This window comes from Oncorhynchus masou, chromosome 6, assembly GCF_036934945.1.
Source record: "Oncorhynchus masou masou isolate Uvic2021 chromosome 6, UVic_Omas_1.1, whole genome shotgun sequence".
Lineage (NCBI taxonomy): Eukaryota > Metazoa > Chordata > Actinopteri > Salmoniformes > Salmonidae > Oncorhynchus > Oncorhynchus masou.
Window position 1 is genome coordinate 40,176,705 of NC_088217.1, and position 15,765 is coordinate 40,192,469.

General features: G+C 44.1%; 1 protein-coding gene across 1 annotated transcript; it reads right to left on the reverse strand.

Annotated features, from left to right (window-relative positions):
- Nucleotides 1-4,110: 4,110 nt before the first annotated feature.
- LOC135542055 (leucine-rich repeats and immunoglobulin-like domains protein 2) lies at nucleotides 4,111-13,841 on the reverse strand. Its single transcript, XM_064968675.1, has 17 exons — nucleotides 13,109-13,841; nucleotides 12,716-12,790; nucleotides 12,358-12,492; nucleotides 12,049-12,192; nucleotides 11,811-11,954; nucleotides 11,335-11,478; nucleotides 10,941-11,084; nucleotides 9,942-10,022; nucleotides 9,770-9,841; nucleotides 9,500-9,568; nucleotides 9,211-9,374; nucleotides 8,451-8,762; nucleotides 7,984-8,265; nucleotides 7,287-7,880; nucleotides 6,968-7,108; nucleotides 6,521-6,820; nucleotides 4,111-6,302 (listed from the first exon to the last, which is right to left on the reverse strand). The coding sequence occupies exons 1-17, from the start codon at nucleotides 13,294-13,296 to the stop codon at nucleotides 6,070-6,072; spliced, it is 3,222 nt and encodes a 1,073-aa protein (XP_064824747.1). The 5' UTR covers nucleotides 13,297-13,841; the 3' UTR covers nucleotides 4,111-6,069.
- Nucleotides 13,842-15,765: the final 1,924 nt, after the last annotated feature.

Below are 15,765 nucleotides of genomic sequence, written 5' to 3' on the forward strand. Positions count from 1 at the left end.
ATGAGGATGTGGTCAACCCTCAGTTCTGAAACTTGTCTCTTCCGTTTGTTTAGTTGCATTTAAAAGTGTTTTTGTAGCCTAATAGCAAGTTTTACCCAGGATCGGATCCACTCTTTGCTTCCGTTGGACTACACCTCTCCGTTACTCTTCGTGGCCTTTCTCAGCTGGAGATCTGTTGGCAGATTGGATTGTCTGACTGACTGACTGTATACGGTATTTCACTTGTTTTGATGTGATGTATACCGTGATGATTTATATAGTTAGTTGTGAGGACGTATTAGTATTTGATACGCTTTATAGTTGTGTGGTAAAATAATAGTTATTTTGATTGTATGATTAATACTGGGTTTACACTACACTTGAATTAACGGACAAACATTTCGTGACAAAGGTCACTTGAGTTCCCTGAACTCCTTTACCGGGCTGGACTCTTTTTAGGCCCGAGGTACAGGACATTCCTGGAGGAACCAGAGCTCATTATTTGGTATGATATGAAAGTGTGTGTGATCATTTATGCTGGTAATGCAGCCCACGCAAAATAATAGTTGTTTTTGAAGTTCTTTCCAATGTTTTAAGGGTTTATGAAAAGTATTTCCATCCTGACTTTTACGAGTCCTTTGTATTGGTGTAGACTTGACTGACCAGGATGGGACTCATTCCCTCCCAAACCAAAAGGAGAAACCAATATTTTCTCTGGTAGGCACAACCTACCTGGCACCCCTATAAACAATAACCTCAAGTCGGAAGTTTACATACACCTTAGACAAATACATTTTAAACTCAGTTTTTCACAATTCCTGACGTTTAGTCCTAGTAAAAATTCCCAGTTAGGATCACCACTTTATTTTAAGAATGTGAAATGTCAGAATAATAGTGGAGAATGATTTATTTCAGCTTTTATTTCTTTCATCACATTCCCAGTGGGTCAGAAGCTTACATACACTCAATTAGTATTTGGTAACATTGCCTTTAAATTGTTTAACTTGGGTCAAACATTGCAGATAGCCTTCCACACGCTTCTCACAAAGTTGGGTGAGTTTTGGCCCATTCCTCCTGACAGAGCTGGTGTAACTGAGTCAGGTTTGTAGGGCTCCTTGCTCACACACACTTTTTCAGTTCTGCCCACAAATTGTCTATGGGATTGAAGTCAGGGCTTTGTGATGGCCACTCCAATACCTTGACTTTGTTGGTCATTGTCTATTTGCGACCAAGCTTTAACTTCCTGACTGATGTCTTGAGCTGCTGCTTCAATATATCGACATAATTATCCTGCCTCATGATGCCATCTACTTTGTGAAGTGCACTTTCTGCAGCAAACCACCCCCACAATAGGTTGCTGCCACCCCCGTGCTTCACGGTCAAGATGGTTTTCTTCAGCCTGTAAGCATCCCCCTTTTTCCTCCAACCACAATGGAGGAAAAATGACAATGGTCATTATGACCAAACAGATCTATTTTTGTTTCATCAGACCAGAGGACATGTCTCCAAAAAGTACGATCTTTGTCCCTGTGTGCAGTTGCAAACCGTAGTCTGGCTTTTTTATGGTGGTTTTGGAGCAGTGGCTTCTTCCTTGCTGAGCGGCCTTACTGTTTATGTCGATATAGGGCTCCTTTTACTGTGGTTATAGATACTTTTGTACCCGTTTCCTCCAGCATCTTCCCAAGGTCCTTTGCTGTTGTTATGGGATTGATTTGCACTTTTCACACCAAAGTATGTTCATCTCTAGGAGATGGAACGAGTCTTCTGAGTAATATGATGGCTACGTGGTCCCGTAGTGTTAATACTTGCGTACTATTGTTTGTACAGATGGACCTGGTACCTTCAGGCGTTTGGAAATTGCTCCCAAGGATGAACCAGACTTCTGGAGGTCTACAATTTTCTGAGGTCTTGGCTGATTTTTATTTTCCCATGATGTCAAGCAAAGAGGGACTGAGTTTGAAGGTAGGCCTTGAAATACATCCACAAGTACACCTCCAATTGACTCAAATTATGAAAATTATCAGAAGCTTCTAAAGCCATGACATCACTTTCTGGAATTTTCCAAGCTGTTTAAAGGCACAGTCAACTTAGTGTATTTAAACTTCTGATCCACTGAAATTGTGATAGATATTTTCACTGTGTCTGATTTTTTTGCGCAAAGTGGATGTCTTAACCGATTTGCCAAAACTATAGTTTAACCACTCCTCAAATTTCTTGTTGAAAAGCAAGTTTTAATGACTCCAACCTAAGTGTATGGAAATTTCCAACTTCAACTGTAAATAGGGCATTAACCTCTAAGGTGCAGGAGCGAGTAACCAGGTGGTAGGCGGCTCGTGACAGTGACTAAGCAGGGCAGGTTACTGGGTGGAGGCCGGCTAGTGATGGCTATTTAGCAGTCTGACTGCCTTGAGATTGAAGCTGTTTTTCAGTCTCGGTCCCAGCTTTGATGCACCTGTACTGACCTCGCCTTCTGGATTTTAGCGGGGTGAACAGTCCGTGGCTCGAGTGGTTGAGGTCCTTGATGATCTTCTTGGCCGTCCTTTGACACCGGGTGCTGTAGACATCATGAAGGGCAGGCAGTGTGCTCCCGGTTGCCAAACCAGATGGTGATACAGCCTGTCAGGAGGCTCTCAATTGTTCATCTGTAAAAGTTTCAGGGTCTTAGAGGCCAAGACAAATTTCTTCAGCCGCCTGAGGTTGTCGAGGCGCTGTCGCCCCTTCACCACACTGTCTGTGTGGGTGGACCATTTCAGATTGTCAGTGATGTGTATGCAGAGGAACTTGAAGCTTTAAACCTTCTCCACTGCGACCCCGTTGATGTGGATGGGTGCGTGCTCCCTCTGCTGTCTCCTGAAGCTCCTTAGTGTTGTTGAGGTTATTTTCCTGGCACCCCTCTGCCAGGGCCCTCATCTCCCTTTACGCTGTCTCGTCATTGTTGGTAATCAGGCCTACCACTGTTGTCATCTGCAAACTTGATGTTTGAGTTGGAGGCGTGCATGGCCACAGTCATGGGTAAACAGGGAATACAGGAGGGGGCTGAGCACACACCCATTTGGGGCACGTGTTGAGGATCAGCGTAGTGGTGTTGTTGCCCATCTTCACTACCTGGGGAGCCTTGTCAGGAAGTCCACGACTTAGTTGCACAGAGCGGGGTTCAGACAGAGGGCCCCAAGCATAATGATGAGCTTGGAAGGTACTATGGTGTTGAAGGCTGAGCTGCAATCAATGAACAGCATTCTTACAGTTATTTATCTTGTCCAGTTGGGATAGGGCAGTGTCCAATGCGATGGCATCATCCGTGGATATACTGGGGCGGTATGAAAATTGCAATGAGTCTAGGGTGTAAGGTGAAATGATCTTTAACTAGCCTCAAAGCACTACATGACAGAAGTGAGTGCTACAGGGCAATAGTAATTTAGTTCAGTTCCCTTTGCTTTCTTGGGTACAGGAACAATGGTGGACGTCTTTAAGCAAGTGGGGACAGCAGACTGGGATAGGCAGAGATTGAATATGTCCATAAACACTCCAGCCAGCTGGTCTGCACATCCTCTTGAGACGGCATCCTTAACCGCGTCCTGGGCCGGCATCCTTGCGAGGGTTAACACGCTTTAATGTCTTACTCAAGTCGGCAACGGAGAACGAAAGCTCAGACCTCGGGAGCGGTGTTGGCAGCAGTGTGATCCTCATAGTGGGCGAAGTTGAAGTTTAGCTTGTCTGGGAACAAGACGGTGTACGCGACGTAGTTGGTTTTTCCTTTATAATCCATGATTGTCTGGAGTCCCTGCCACCTACGTCTCGTCTGAGCCATTGAATTGCGACAACTTTCTCTATACTGATGTTTTGCCTGTTTGATTGCCTTACGGATAGCATAAATGGATTGCTTGTATTCGATCATATTCCCAGTCACCTTGTCGTGGTTAAATGCGGTGGTTCGTCTGCAATCCATCCACGTTTTATTTGGCTTTAAAATTGTCAGTGGGAACAATATTCCCTATACACTTCCTGATGAACTCAGTCACAGTCCATGTATATGTCAATGTTTTTCTCAGAGGCAACCTGGAACATGTCCCAGGCCGCGTGATCAAAACTTCTTTAAAGCCTATTTACACAAAATACATTTTAAACCACATCTGGTCAGAATTATCAGAATGTGATTATTTTAATTACAGCTACATTTCAAGAAACAAAATGTTCTTTATACATGCTTTACAGAATGTACAATTAAGTCAAGATACAAAACTTCAACAAGTCAGAAAACAAGCAGCATTGTAAATATTGCCAGAGCATTACTGCTGAACTTTGGTAGAATGACAAAAACAAGATGTTCTGAACACAAAGCAGACACTAAGATGTGTTGGTAAAAAGTGCGTCATAAATGTGATGGTTAAGCGATCAGCTACAATAACTACCTGCCTTAATTACCCAGCAGAGAGCGTAATCTGTGACCCCTATTTAAGCTAATATTGAATGCAGTGGCATGGGCTTGGAATGGTTTTGTACGTAATGCTTTATCAAGCAATGGCCCATGGAATGTCTAAAAGTTTTGATTCAAGTGGGAATGCGTTATGTAACAGTTAAATAAAGAGCATGTGACAAGAAACACTTATGTTTACGCAATGTGTTTTTATAGCCTACATTTTATTCTGAAGTAGCCATGCTCCATTGCCAAAATGATTCAGTGATTTTATTTGAGCAAAGGCAACAGGTAGACTTGATATAAAGAGAACTAGTATTAAAAGCCTTTGTTTAAGCTTGTTGAAATTAGTACCAACATTTATGGCCAAATCTTTCAGCAATGTTGTGGAAACCTCCCATACCAAGTTAGGATTCACCCAGGAGTAACTACAAAAATAATACTGACAGACACATACACATGCAACAAATAAAATAAAAACTTACTGCAGTTTAGGAATAAAATGATTCTGCTTAGGTCTTGAAGGACATAGTATTGAATAGATTAATGACCATATGTACACATACATATAATACATTCTTCACAGTCCAAAGGTAAAATCTGGTCAGTATCTAGGGTTGATGAAATTGGGGGTAAAGGCATATTATCCTTCTATGAATCTAAAATGGCATGCACACTGCATAATAGAAAACATACCACCATGAGAGGTAAGTGCCTGTAAAAATAATATTGAGGAAAATATGATCAGTGCATATATGTGACGAGAAACCATACCTGATGGAGCGTTACTGAGAATGCCTGTTGAAAACCCTCTGATAGAACCATCACAAAGAGGCCACCAAAACCATGATTGTCAAATGTGCAATACCGAATATTTTCTTTGCTTTGACAGTGCGCTTTCATTAAAAATTAAAAATGGGGGAAAAAAATGTTAGTACGACTGTCTCCATTTGACACACGGGAAAACAATCTATGCTTAAGATACATTGATGAGAATAGGGGAAAATAATATTGCATATAGACACACCATGTCTGGTGTCAGTCTCTGAGTTTGTATAATAGCAGACTGTTAGTCAATATAGATGGCTAGAGGTGGGATCCATTCAGTGAGGGTCCTTCTTGACCTATAGACCCTGTTAGGTACGTCCCACTCACTGCTGAACAGGCAACGACTGGGGTCTCTGGCCCTTCTAGTCCTGGACGAGAGAGCAGAGGTGGTCCTAGACTTGTACCTTAAATCATGAAGGCTGCTCCAACAAGTGACTGTAGAGATAATGTGGCAACTGCAAGTGTAAAGCACAACGCTCAGGAGATCTACCAACACTGCTGCCATTCCCTACTTCTGTACAGAGGACAGTGTTAGCACGTTTCAAACTTCTGATGTCTTAGAAATCAAAAAGGAAGCATCCAAAATGGCTCTTTGAGGGATACATTCAGTTTCCTCTAGAGGGAGTGGGAGGAAAGGGAGGTGGAGGGAATCTTGGGGGGGGTCACCTGGTTAGTCACCTGTTCAGTCCCTTTTCAAATTCATAGGAACAAATTGTCTCTGCATGATTGAAAGTAATGTAAACATACAAGAAAGCATTTTTGGCAGAAAGTGATACGTCTCTTTGGAGGTAGTGGCTGGAGCAGAGGACAAAGTGGGAGAGGATGACTGGGTGTATAGGGAAGAGGCTTTATGTGGGGGAGTGGGTGTGCTCTTGAGGCTTAGTCCTATAAGAGGCACTTATGTGGTCCTGTGTGCTCTGGGAAAGGGAGGCATCCCCCTCTCCACTCCTCTCCTCTCCACCCATGCCAACTGAGGACACGTGGGGAGTCTTGTGCACATTCACTGGCTGCTGAGACAGACCTGGTTGGGGCACTGTAGACAGGTCCTCTCCTTTGCCCCAAAACAACCTGGAGGGAGCATCTACAAAGACACCAAACATACATTATTACTCAACAAAAAGGGTTTGCATCCATCGGAGCTCATAGTTTTCTGGCACAGTCTAATCTGACTTAAAATGAATGTCTGAGGTCACTGTTAGATAACCCATCTGTGAAATCACTGTCTAAACACATCTCTGTGAACTCATTGTTGATATGCATGCCACGGAGGTAAGAGCCTGTCTGTAGCTGGTCTCTCACCGGTGCTGTAGTGTTGTTCCGGGGGGCTGAGGGCTGTGCTCAGCCTCTTGGTGAGGTCGTGGCTGGTGAGGAAGACTGAGGAGTCCTGGTTGTTGATGAGGCTCTCCAGGGCTGTGTCCTCATGCTGGGTGTGCTGCTCCCTGTAGGACTCCTTGGGAAAGTGGGCCATGATGCCTGACAGACTCTTGTCAAGGGAGTCATCCTCAGCCAGGTAGGCATAGGGGCAGTACTCCCGGGTTCGAGAGTAGATGTTAGCGTTGTCGTAGCAGTCCGAGCAGATGACCAGCGGCCCTGCACCACCTGTTGAGGACAGTCAACTATAAACTCTTACTCTGAAACAAATCCACACAATCTGATTGTGACAGACAGGCCTTTCAACAAACTGTGCTGTAAAATTGTTGTTTAGGAGATGGAGTTTTGTTGGTTGGTTCTAATGACTAAACCCACCTGTAGGCACCCCAGCCAGTCCCTCGCGAGGCTCCCCAGGATGGAAGCTGCTCCGTCCCGTAAACAGAGAGCCCACGCGGCAGTGTAGCATCCCGTTGGCCTCAGTGTCCACCTCGCTGCCTGTGTCACCATAACACACACCTGGACAACACACAAACAGGATGGGGACTCATCTTTCTGCTCACCAGTCAGGGGTCAGTCAATCAAAATTTGAGCAAACTGTCTTTAGTGACAGAGTGCAAAAACAGAAAAAAACATTCAAGTCAAAGGGCCTCAGATGAATGAGACTGAATCTAGGGAGTCAGTATAGTAAGGTTACCGTCAGTGCCCTTGTGGACGTAGCCGTTGGACAGTGGTGGCATGAGCTGTTGGTGGCTCCCTGCTTCAGAGTTGCTGTATCCCTCTTGAGGCTCTGACAGTGTGCGCTGAGAGGACAGGTAACTGGGGATGTCTGCCGGCAGGTTCAGCTCATCTGTGTTGGTGATGCTGTAGTCCTCACTCTTCCGACGCATGTGGTAGATGACGATGACCCAGACCAGCGAGGTGCCCACCACACAGCAGACCACTACGATCACCACGATGCCCACCGTGGTCCAGCCGTCCTGGTCGTAGCCGCCGGCCGTGTCACAGTTGGGCGATGGCGACACGCTGAGGTAGATGTGACCGCGCTCCGTGCCCAGCGTGTTGGACATGATACATGTGTACTTCCCGGTGTCCGCCGGCCCCGTGTCCACAATGATGAGCAACTGGTTGGCAGCAGCAAAGAAGTGGCGCTCGGTAAGGACCAGGGGCCCATCGTCCTTGGTCCAGTTGAGACGGGGCGCAGGGCTGCCCCCTGCGATACACTGGAGCACCGCCGTCTCCCCACGAGCTACTGTCCTGTCCTCCATGGGACGCATTAAGGACGGCGTTTCTGGGAGCAGAGAGATTTACATTATAAATTACCAATCAAATTATGAACACATGATATAAAACTATGTTTTGACCAGATAATTGATCATGAGATGGCAATTTACCTAGTACAGTGAGTGTAGCGTTGGCTGACAGGCTTCCTGCAACATTCTGGGCTGTGCAGCTGTACACACCCATGTCCTCCGTCTTTACATTGGCAATGAAGAAGATGTCATCGTCAGGCATGACGTGCATCCTTCTCTCCCGGGCAGCAGGGAAGTCTGTGCCCCCGTCTTTCTGCCAGGCAATCTGGGGTGAGGGGTGACCCTCGGCGGCACATTCCAGTCTGGCCATGGTGCCTGTACGGATGGTCAGATCCATGGGAGTCTTCAGGAAGGATGGTAGCTCTGAGAGAGGAAAGTAAGAAAAAAAGATTGAAGATGGCAATGCCTTGATATGGAAGCCCAACCATGCCAGCTCAAACTTAGATTAACAGCTCAATGCCTACCAAGAAACAAGTCACGATAACAGTTTGTAAATGTATAAAAAAAATATAAAAAACTTTGGGGAGAAAAATGTAAAGCCTCCTCACCATTGACTGTGAGCTTGGCCCGGTTGGAGTAGTTTGCACCAAAATGGTTGGAAACTACACACTGGTAGCGTCCCTCGTCTGTGAAGTTGACGTTGAGCAGGTGCAGCACGGTGGTGTAGACCAACTCTCGCTCCTGGTAGCGGGCGTAGTTCTGCACCTCTGCATCGTACAGCACCTCCCCGTCCTTCCTCCAGGCCGTGGTCATGGGGGAGTCACTGCTGCTGGACGCCAGGCAGCTCAGAGTCACATTGGTCCCACGCAGGGCGGTGGCAGTCTCAGGGTGCTCTGTGATCCGGGGTTTCGGAAAGTCATCTGTGGGAGAGTGGAGGGAGAGGGCCATGAGTTAATTAAAAAACTTCAAGAAAGGTTGTGTGATAATTGTCCCAGTCAGTAGCTAGGTTTCCATCCAATTGGCGACAGATTATGCTGATTTTTGAATATTTGCCTGATTAAAAACTATATGCGCATTCTCCCACAAGACAACGTGTTTTCATCAAATTGCAGATAAAAGGCTGTGCGTGATGATGTAGTGCACATACAATAACATGTACGGTTAAACTCTCCTGATGGTTTTATAAAGGGAATGTGCCCACTCTGGTTTTGGCAAAAAAGATCCCACTAATTTGCTGTTTCCATCAGGCCTGTTGTGAAGTGTTTTATCTGACATGTACTTTACTCACATAGAAAGGTTGGATGGAAACCTGGTTAGTGAGATCTGGTCCAGACTAAATACAGCAGGGTAGGTAGCTAGGTGACTAACCACAGACGAGCTCCTCCAGGCTGACAGACACAACGTTGCGGCCCAGCAGGCTGGCAGGGTGGGCACACATGACTGAGACAGACTGCAGGAAGTGGTTGTCATTCAACCACGGGCCCAGCCACTGCAGCTGGCAGTCACAAAGCAGGCTGCTAGTGTTCAGGACACTGAGGACAGGACATACAGCCACAATATTATGAAATGATTCAAGCATTCTTCAATTTCTAAATATTGTAGCCTCTGCTACAAGGACTCAAGACCACCACCTCAGACATTAGTAGGTCCTACTTACAACACTTTCAGCTTCATGTGAGACAAAGAATCAGGGTGGATGGACATGATCCCATTCTTGCTCAGGTCTCTGTTGGCAAAAATAAATATGAATGAAGTGCTGCGCTAGCATCATGACATTATCATTGGTTTCCTATGATACTAGCACAATAAAACCGCTGCACTGGGGTAATCAGAACCATCTCCTGTCTCGGGCTTGAAGTGATAGCTGCTGAATCGTCTGTTATGGAGACCAACCATCTCAGAGTGGGTTTGCTGTAGTGGTACTTACAGGTGTTCAAGCGCCTCCAAACCCTCAAAGGCCTTCTTTGTGATAGATTTGATCTTGTTCTGCTGGAGAATCCTGGGGGATAAACGCTCAGATTAAATTTGCCTACAAATATTCTGCTGATATCAGTATCCATAGCAACAAAAGGAATATATATTATGCAGAATGCACTTACAAGGTGTTCAGCTTCTTCATTCCAACAAACACACCAATGGAGTCCTCAATGGCCCAAGAGATCTCATTATCCCGTATGTCTCTGAAATGCGAACAGAAATACAGTATGTAAGAAAAAAAAATACTTTCCCCAGAATCAGAAGCACAAAGCTCACTGAGCCTCTTTGCTTGGTGAGAGAAAATAAGTTCATTTCTGCTCTGTGCGTCTAAGCCAATTTGATTAATTTGGCAAATGTGAAGCGGCATACTTTACAGAGTGTCATAACTCAGTGCTCCTGCAGTTCTGATGAGGGGATTAATTGGCTGCGTTTAGCATTTAACGGTTCACGGGTCCTTCTAAAACCCGCAGAGGGCTTGTGTTTACAGGACAGGTCATGGGCGCTTTTGTTTCTCCTTCCTCATGCCTGGGTGGCTCTCAAAAGGGCCTTAACCCTCTAATTCCCCCTGCCACAGGGCCCAGGGAGGTGTGCTGAACCCGAGCCCTGACCTCCCTCTCTTTGCAGCTCAATGCCTTCTTGGAACTCAGCACATCAATTGTGTTAGTGCCCCTTCTCTTCCCAGAGCGATTTTGCAAAGTATTTGGTTAATTGATCTACTGGCTGGAGGCTACATTCACTATTTATTTTGTACTCAACATTATTCTTCCTGTCTCAGAGGTCTTTAAAAACAATTGAGTTGCCTATGTTTGTCATTATTGCATTATTCACTACACAGTCCAACTAAGCAATGGAAAGAGTGGTTCTATACTACATGACGATGAGAACATAAAAGGTGCTAGTTACTATACTACAGTTTAGTGGTCTACCATACAACAGTCTAATAAACAAAACAAAGCCAGGACAAATCAACAAATGTTTAAAAAAATACACAAACCTACTGTTTGCAGCCTTCATCAGAATGCAGAGGTGCCAAAAACATGTTCGTGTTTATTGTGTTATGTGAATGCATAATGAGTGAATGAAAGGCACAGGTTTCTAAGAGTGAGGTGTGACATCCTTACAGTGAGCGCAGATTGGCCAGGCTGCTGAAGACTCCCTCTCCCAGGTGGCTGACCGAGTTATCTCCCAGATTCAGGTTCTCCAGAAGACCCAGTCCACTGAACGCTGTCTCCTCCAGCCGGGTCAGGTGGTTGAAGGACAGATCTCTAAGGAGGACATCCACAGGAGACAAGCTTGGACAATGGTCTTGTACAATCACACTTTACCAAAACATCCTGGACCCTTAAGAATCAGCATGAATTGTGAATGTGAAACATAAAATGATCTGCAATACACCCTCCCCAAGTCCCAACTAGATATTGGTCCTTCAGCTTCAGAAAAGGGGTCAAATGACTCTTATGCAAAAAATGTGCAGATGCACTCCCATGGGGATGGGGTTAGGTAGAGAACACTCACAGTTCCTCCAGCTTTTGGCAGAACTCCCAGGCGTCTGGTCGGATGATGCCGATGGCGTTCTGGCTGAACCGCAGCACACGCAGCATGTGCAGGCCATACAGCCAGCCTTTGTTGACCTCCGTCAAGTTGTTGTGCTCCAGCTCTCTGAATACATTAGAAAACAAAGGATGGGGTATTAAAAAGACAGGGTATGGGAGGGATAGGGGGGACATCTTCCCTCTTTCTTTCGGTGTCCTTGTTTTGTATTATTTATTTTGCACCCAGAACTCTGGGTCTTGTTGTTCCTGTCTGCTCTTTTATGTTTAGATAAGAATTGTATACCTGTCTTGTATACCTATACACCATTCTTGTGTGTGTTCAATAAAAAAATATTTGAAACTAAAAAGACAGGGTATCACAACTCCTAGTCCTACATGCATATAAACACATACTGTAATGATTGTTTTAATAGAAGACAATCACGAAAAATAACTCACAGCTCCTCCATGTTGTTGAGCCCAAAGAAAGCACCATCCATCAGCTTAGTTATGCCATTCCGCTGCATCTTCAGTGATTTCAGTAAGTCCATCCCTTTGAAGGTCAGACTGTCCACTATCTTGATCTTGTTGCGCTTTAATTCCCTAGGGTAGTCAGACAGGCAGTTTAGAACTTTTTGTTTTAACTACTTGAAAGTAGTGCAACATAGAATCTGTGAAATCTAAAAAAGTAACTTACAAAAACTGCAGCTGGGGAAGCCTGAATACTTTGCATGGCAGCAGTGTTATTCTGTTCCTGTTCAGCTTCAGGACCAGCAGGGAACTAGAGATGTTGTCAAAGCAGCCAGGTTCAAGGACACTGATCTTGTTATTGCTTAAATTCCTGGGAGATGCAGAAACACAAAATGAACAATCCAATGACAACAAGTACAGTAGAATGCCCTTCTGGGTAATGGCCAAAGACTGGGTTATGACTTTAATGACTAGCTCTTCCCTCATTAGAACTAGTTTACTATAGTTGGAAAACAATGCTACAGGCAGGACCCACAAGTATTTCAGCTGCATTGGTGGGAAGGCTCCAGCCTTGATCTCTGAGATAGAGTTAGATGACAGATCAAGTGTCTCCAGAGAGATGTACAGCTGCAGCTGATGCATCCACAGTTCTGAGATCAGGTTGTGGACCCTGTGCACAATGATCAGTAATGTACATAATTATCAACATGGATCTACATGACACCATCAATGTGAAGATGTGATGACCCAAATAAACCTTAGCTATGACTAAGGCCGAGAAGACAAGTGATTTCTTTCTTTAACACTTCTCTATCATACTACAGGACATCTAGGAATCACATTGGTTATTGCACAACATGCACGACTTAGAGGATACATTTGTTTTGACTTACAATAAGAGTGTTGTGATGTTTGAGGTAACTTCTCCAAGGTATGGCACAGTTGTCAGATCATTGTGATTCATAGTGCTGAAAAGGAGATTATTATTATTTATTACATAAAGTTACAGGATAATTCCATTGCCACCTTTCAGGTAGTCCACTACAGTGGATGTAGCATTTGTTTTTGCATCTTTACAAGAAAAACTCAAATGATCACATCCAGATACTAGTATCTAGTGAGTTAAACAACTGACATAGACATAGACTCGCAAGCTAACAAGGCTAGGTGGCTTGCTAAGGTAAGGAGCCATCACAGAGAACATGGGAAACCCACTGTTGCTTGTCAACAAATGTGTTAGCTAAGGCGTTAGCTAGCCGTAGTAGCTAACTAGGCTAGCTACTTACAGATGAGTAATCCCGTGAGGTGGATCCAGAGGGGCCGAGGACAACCTTTTCCTATTGCAATCCAGGATTTGGATTTCGTCTGATCCCCTCATACAAGAGCACGGAGCAGGGCAGGAATCCACTTCCCAGCAGGCACTCAAACTCAACAACAAAAAGAGGGCCGGGGGTCTGGGCCAGGCTTCCGCCATTTTAAAAGTCTAGCTAGCTACCTATCGATGCCTACAGTACTGTAGCTAGCTACTTTACGTGGCTCGCTTCTGACAATTATGAAATATGTCTCAACAATACCAACCGATTCCTATAACTTGATATTAATAAAATAACCTCCCGCTTTCACGACTTGGGAAACCCATTTGTCGCATAACATCGGGAAAGTCTTTCTTCCAACTTGCGCAATGCATCCCACGTCCTACCACCGATTTTTTTCCCTTCTTTCCCCTTCGAATTCCCTTCCGCTTCCAATCTCAACACAACTCCTAGCTAGCTTTCGTCAAGTAACCAAGACCGTCGATGTTTCCACGGACCAAGTTTTAATTTGACTTCGTATCAAACGTATTTGGATCGTCCATAGTTTGTTCTAGCTAATTTACCACAATAAATCGCTAGCTATCAAGTAGACATGATTTCCCCTGATTTCTGTTTAATCGAAGGAACAATAAAGGCGTCTTGCGTTCCGTCGTCACTAGTTACCACAGCCACAAAGTCATAACTATCGTCTTCTTCTTCTATGATATTATGGTCCGCAAACAATCGTTTAAGTGCATGCCGCCACCTACTGTGCTAGAATGTACGATCAATCATGATCTGCCCAATTCTGTACTACCATGAAAATAAAATAAAAAACAAATAAATCCCTACTAACTTCTACCACCCATCCCCACCTACCCCATGGCCAGGTCGCAATTGTAAATGAGAACTTGTTCTCAACTTGCCTACCTGGTTAAATAAAGGTGAAAATAAATAAATTAAATGTAGTCTATATCATGCTCAAACAATCCACCCTTAGGATTGTTCAGCATATCAACAACCATTTCAACAGTAGCATCTGATACCCCCAATATCTCTTTTGCCATCTCTACAATAACCTTCAACCTGCCATTTCTGCTTACCACAACCTGAGTAGTATTGATAACCTTACCAATAAAAGCTATGGAGTCCACTTTATTAAGTGTCCTTTGACACCACACATTCATGAGTTCAATATTTCTGAACAGGCCTCCAAACCATGCCAGGACCAGCAGAAACATCATCCCAGACATTAAGCCCACTTACCACAGGAGTAGCCATAGAAGCACCATCATTCCACACTGTAGTTCACCAATCTGTCTTACAGCCTCTAGATACGATACATCATGACTAATTCTATATCGCTGAGCCTCTCTAGCCTCTCTCTGCTCCTGGCACCCACCAAATGATGCACTGTGTTCCCCCCACAATTACAACACATTCACCGTAATCATGTTCCCCTCCACACTTGGCTCATCTTTTCCGTCCTTTACATTGAACAGCTACATGTCCCATGCTTTGGCATTTAAAACCCTGCAATGAGGATGGGACAAATTCTCTGACATTGAAACTAAGGAATTCTATATGTACTTTACCAGGCATAACCTTCTCAAACCTCGCTTTCACTTCATTGACCTTATTTTCAACTGATCAACCTTTTGGCCCTTTCCCTCTTCCCCCCTTCACATTTTCTTTTAATATAATCTATTTACATAGATATTTGGACCCCAGCAATGACTCACCCCAATCTAGCATAAGCACCAGGGACATGGCTTTTAATCTTCTTCCCATTAAGCTTTTCCATTTTCAGAATCTTCTCTTGCTGAGCCTGGCTACCACAAAATATGAACAATCTACCATTTCCAATTAACCAAGCTAATTTCCTTTCACCTACCTCTTTCTCTAGGGCAAGATCATAACTATGGCTAAACCCCACCTATTTCTACAATATTTAAAACCTAACCTTATCCCCAATCTTAACCACACTGATAACCTTATACCTAACTTTAAATTAAGACACGTGTGGCTGTTTTATGAATATCTGGGAATCTGGGAAATCTTGGAATATTTAGCCAAGGAAACAGTTCTGGTTGGTCTAGAATGTAAAACAGTTAAGAAGGGAGACTTAATATGGGATTGAGTGAAGTAGCAGCAAATATGTTGAATGAGCAACTCATGAGCATGGAGAGCCTCACACATTTGCCGAAATGACCTTATATCTTTCAGCCTAATATGGCTATTTACCTTTGTAGCTCTTCATTAGAAGCAGACTTTTTGTAAGTTTACTGAACAAAAATATGAACGCAACATCTAAAGTGTTGGTCCTATGTTTCATTAGCTGAAAAAAAGATCCCATAGTCTTTACACAAAAAAGCTTATTTCTCTCAAATGTTGTGCACAAATGTGTTTACATCCCTGTTAGTAAGCATTTATCTTTTGCCAAGATAATCCATCCACTTGACAGATTTGGCATATCAAGAAGCTGATTAAACAGCATGATCATTACACAGGTGCACCTTGTGCTGAGGACAATAAAAGTCCATGTGCAATTTTGTCACACAACACAATGCCACAGACGTCTCAAGTTTTGAGGGAGCATGCAGTTGGTATGCTAACTGCAGGAATGTCCACCAGAGCTATTGCCAGATAAT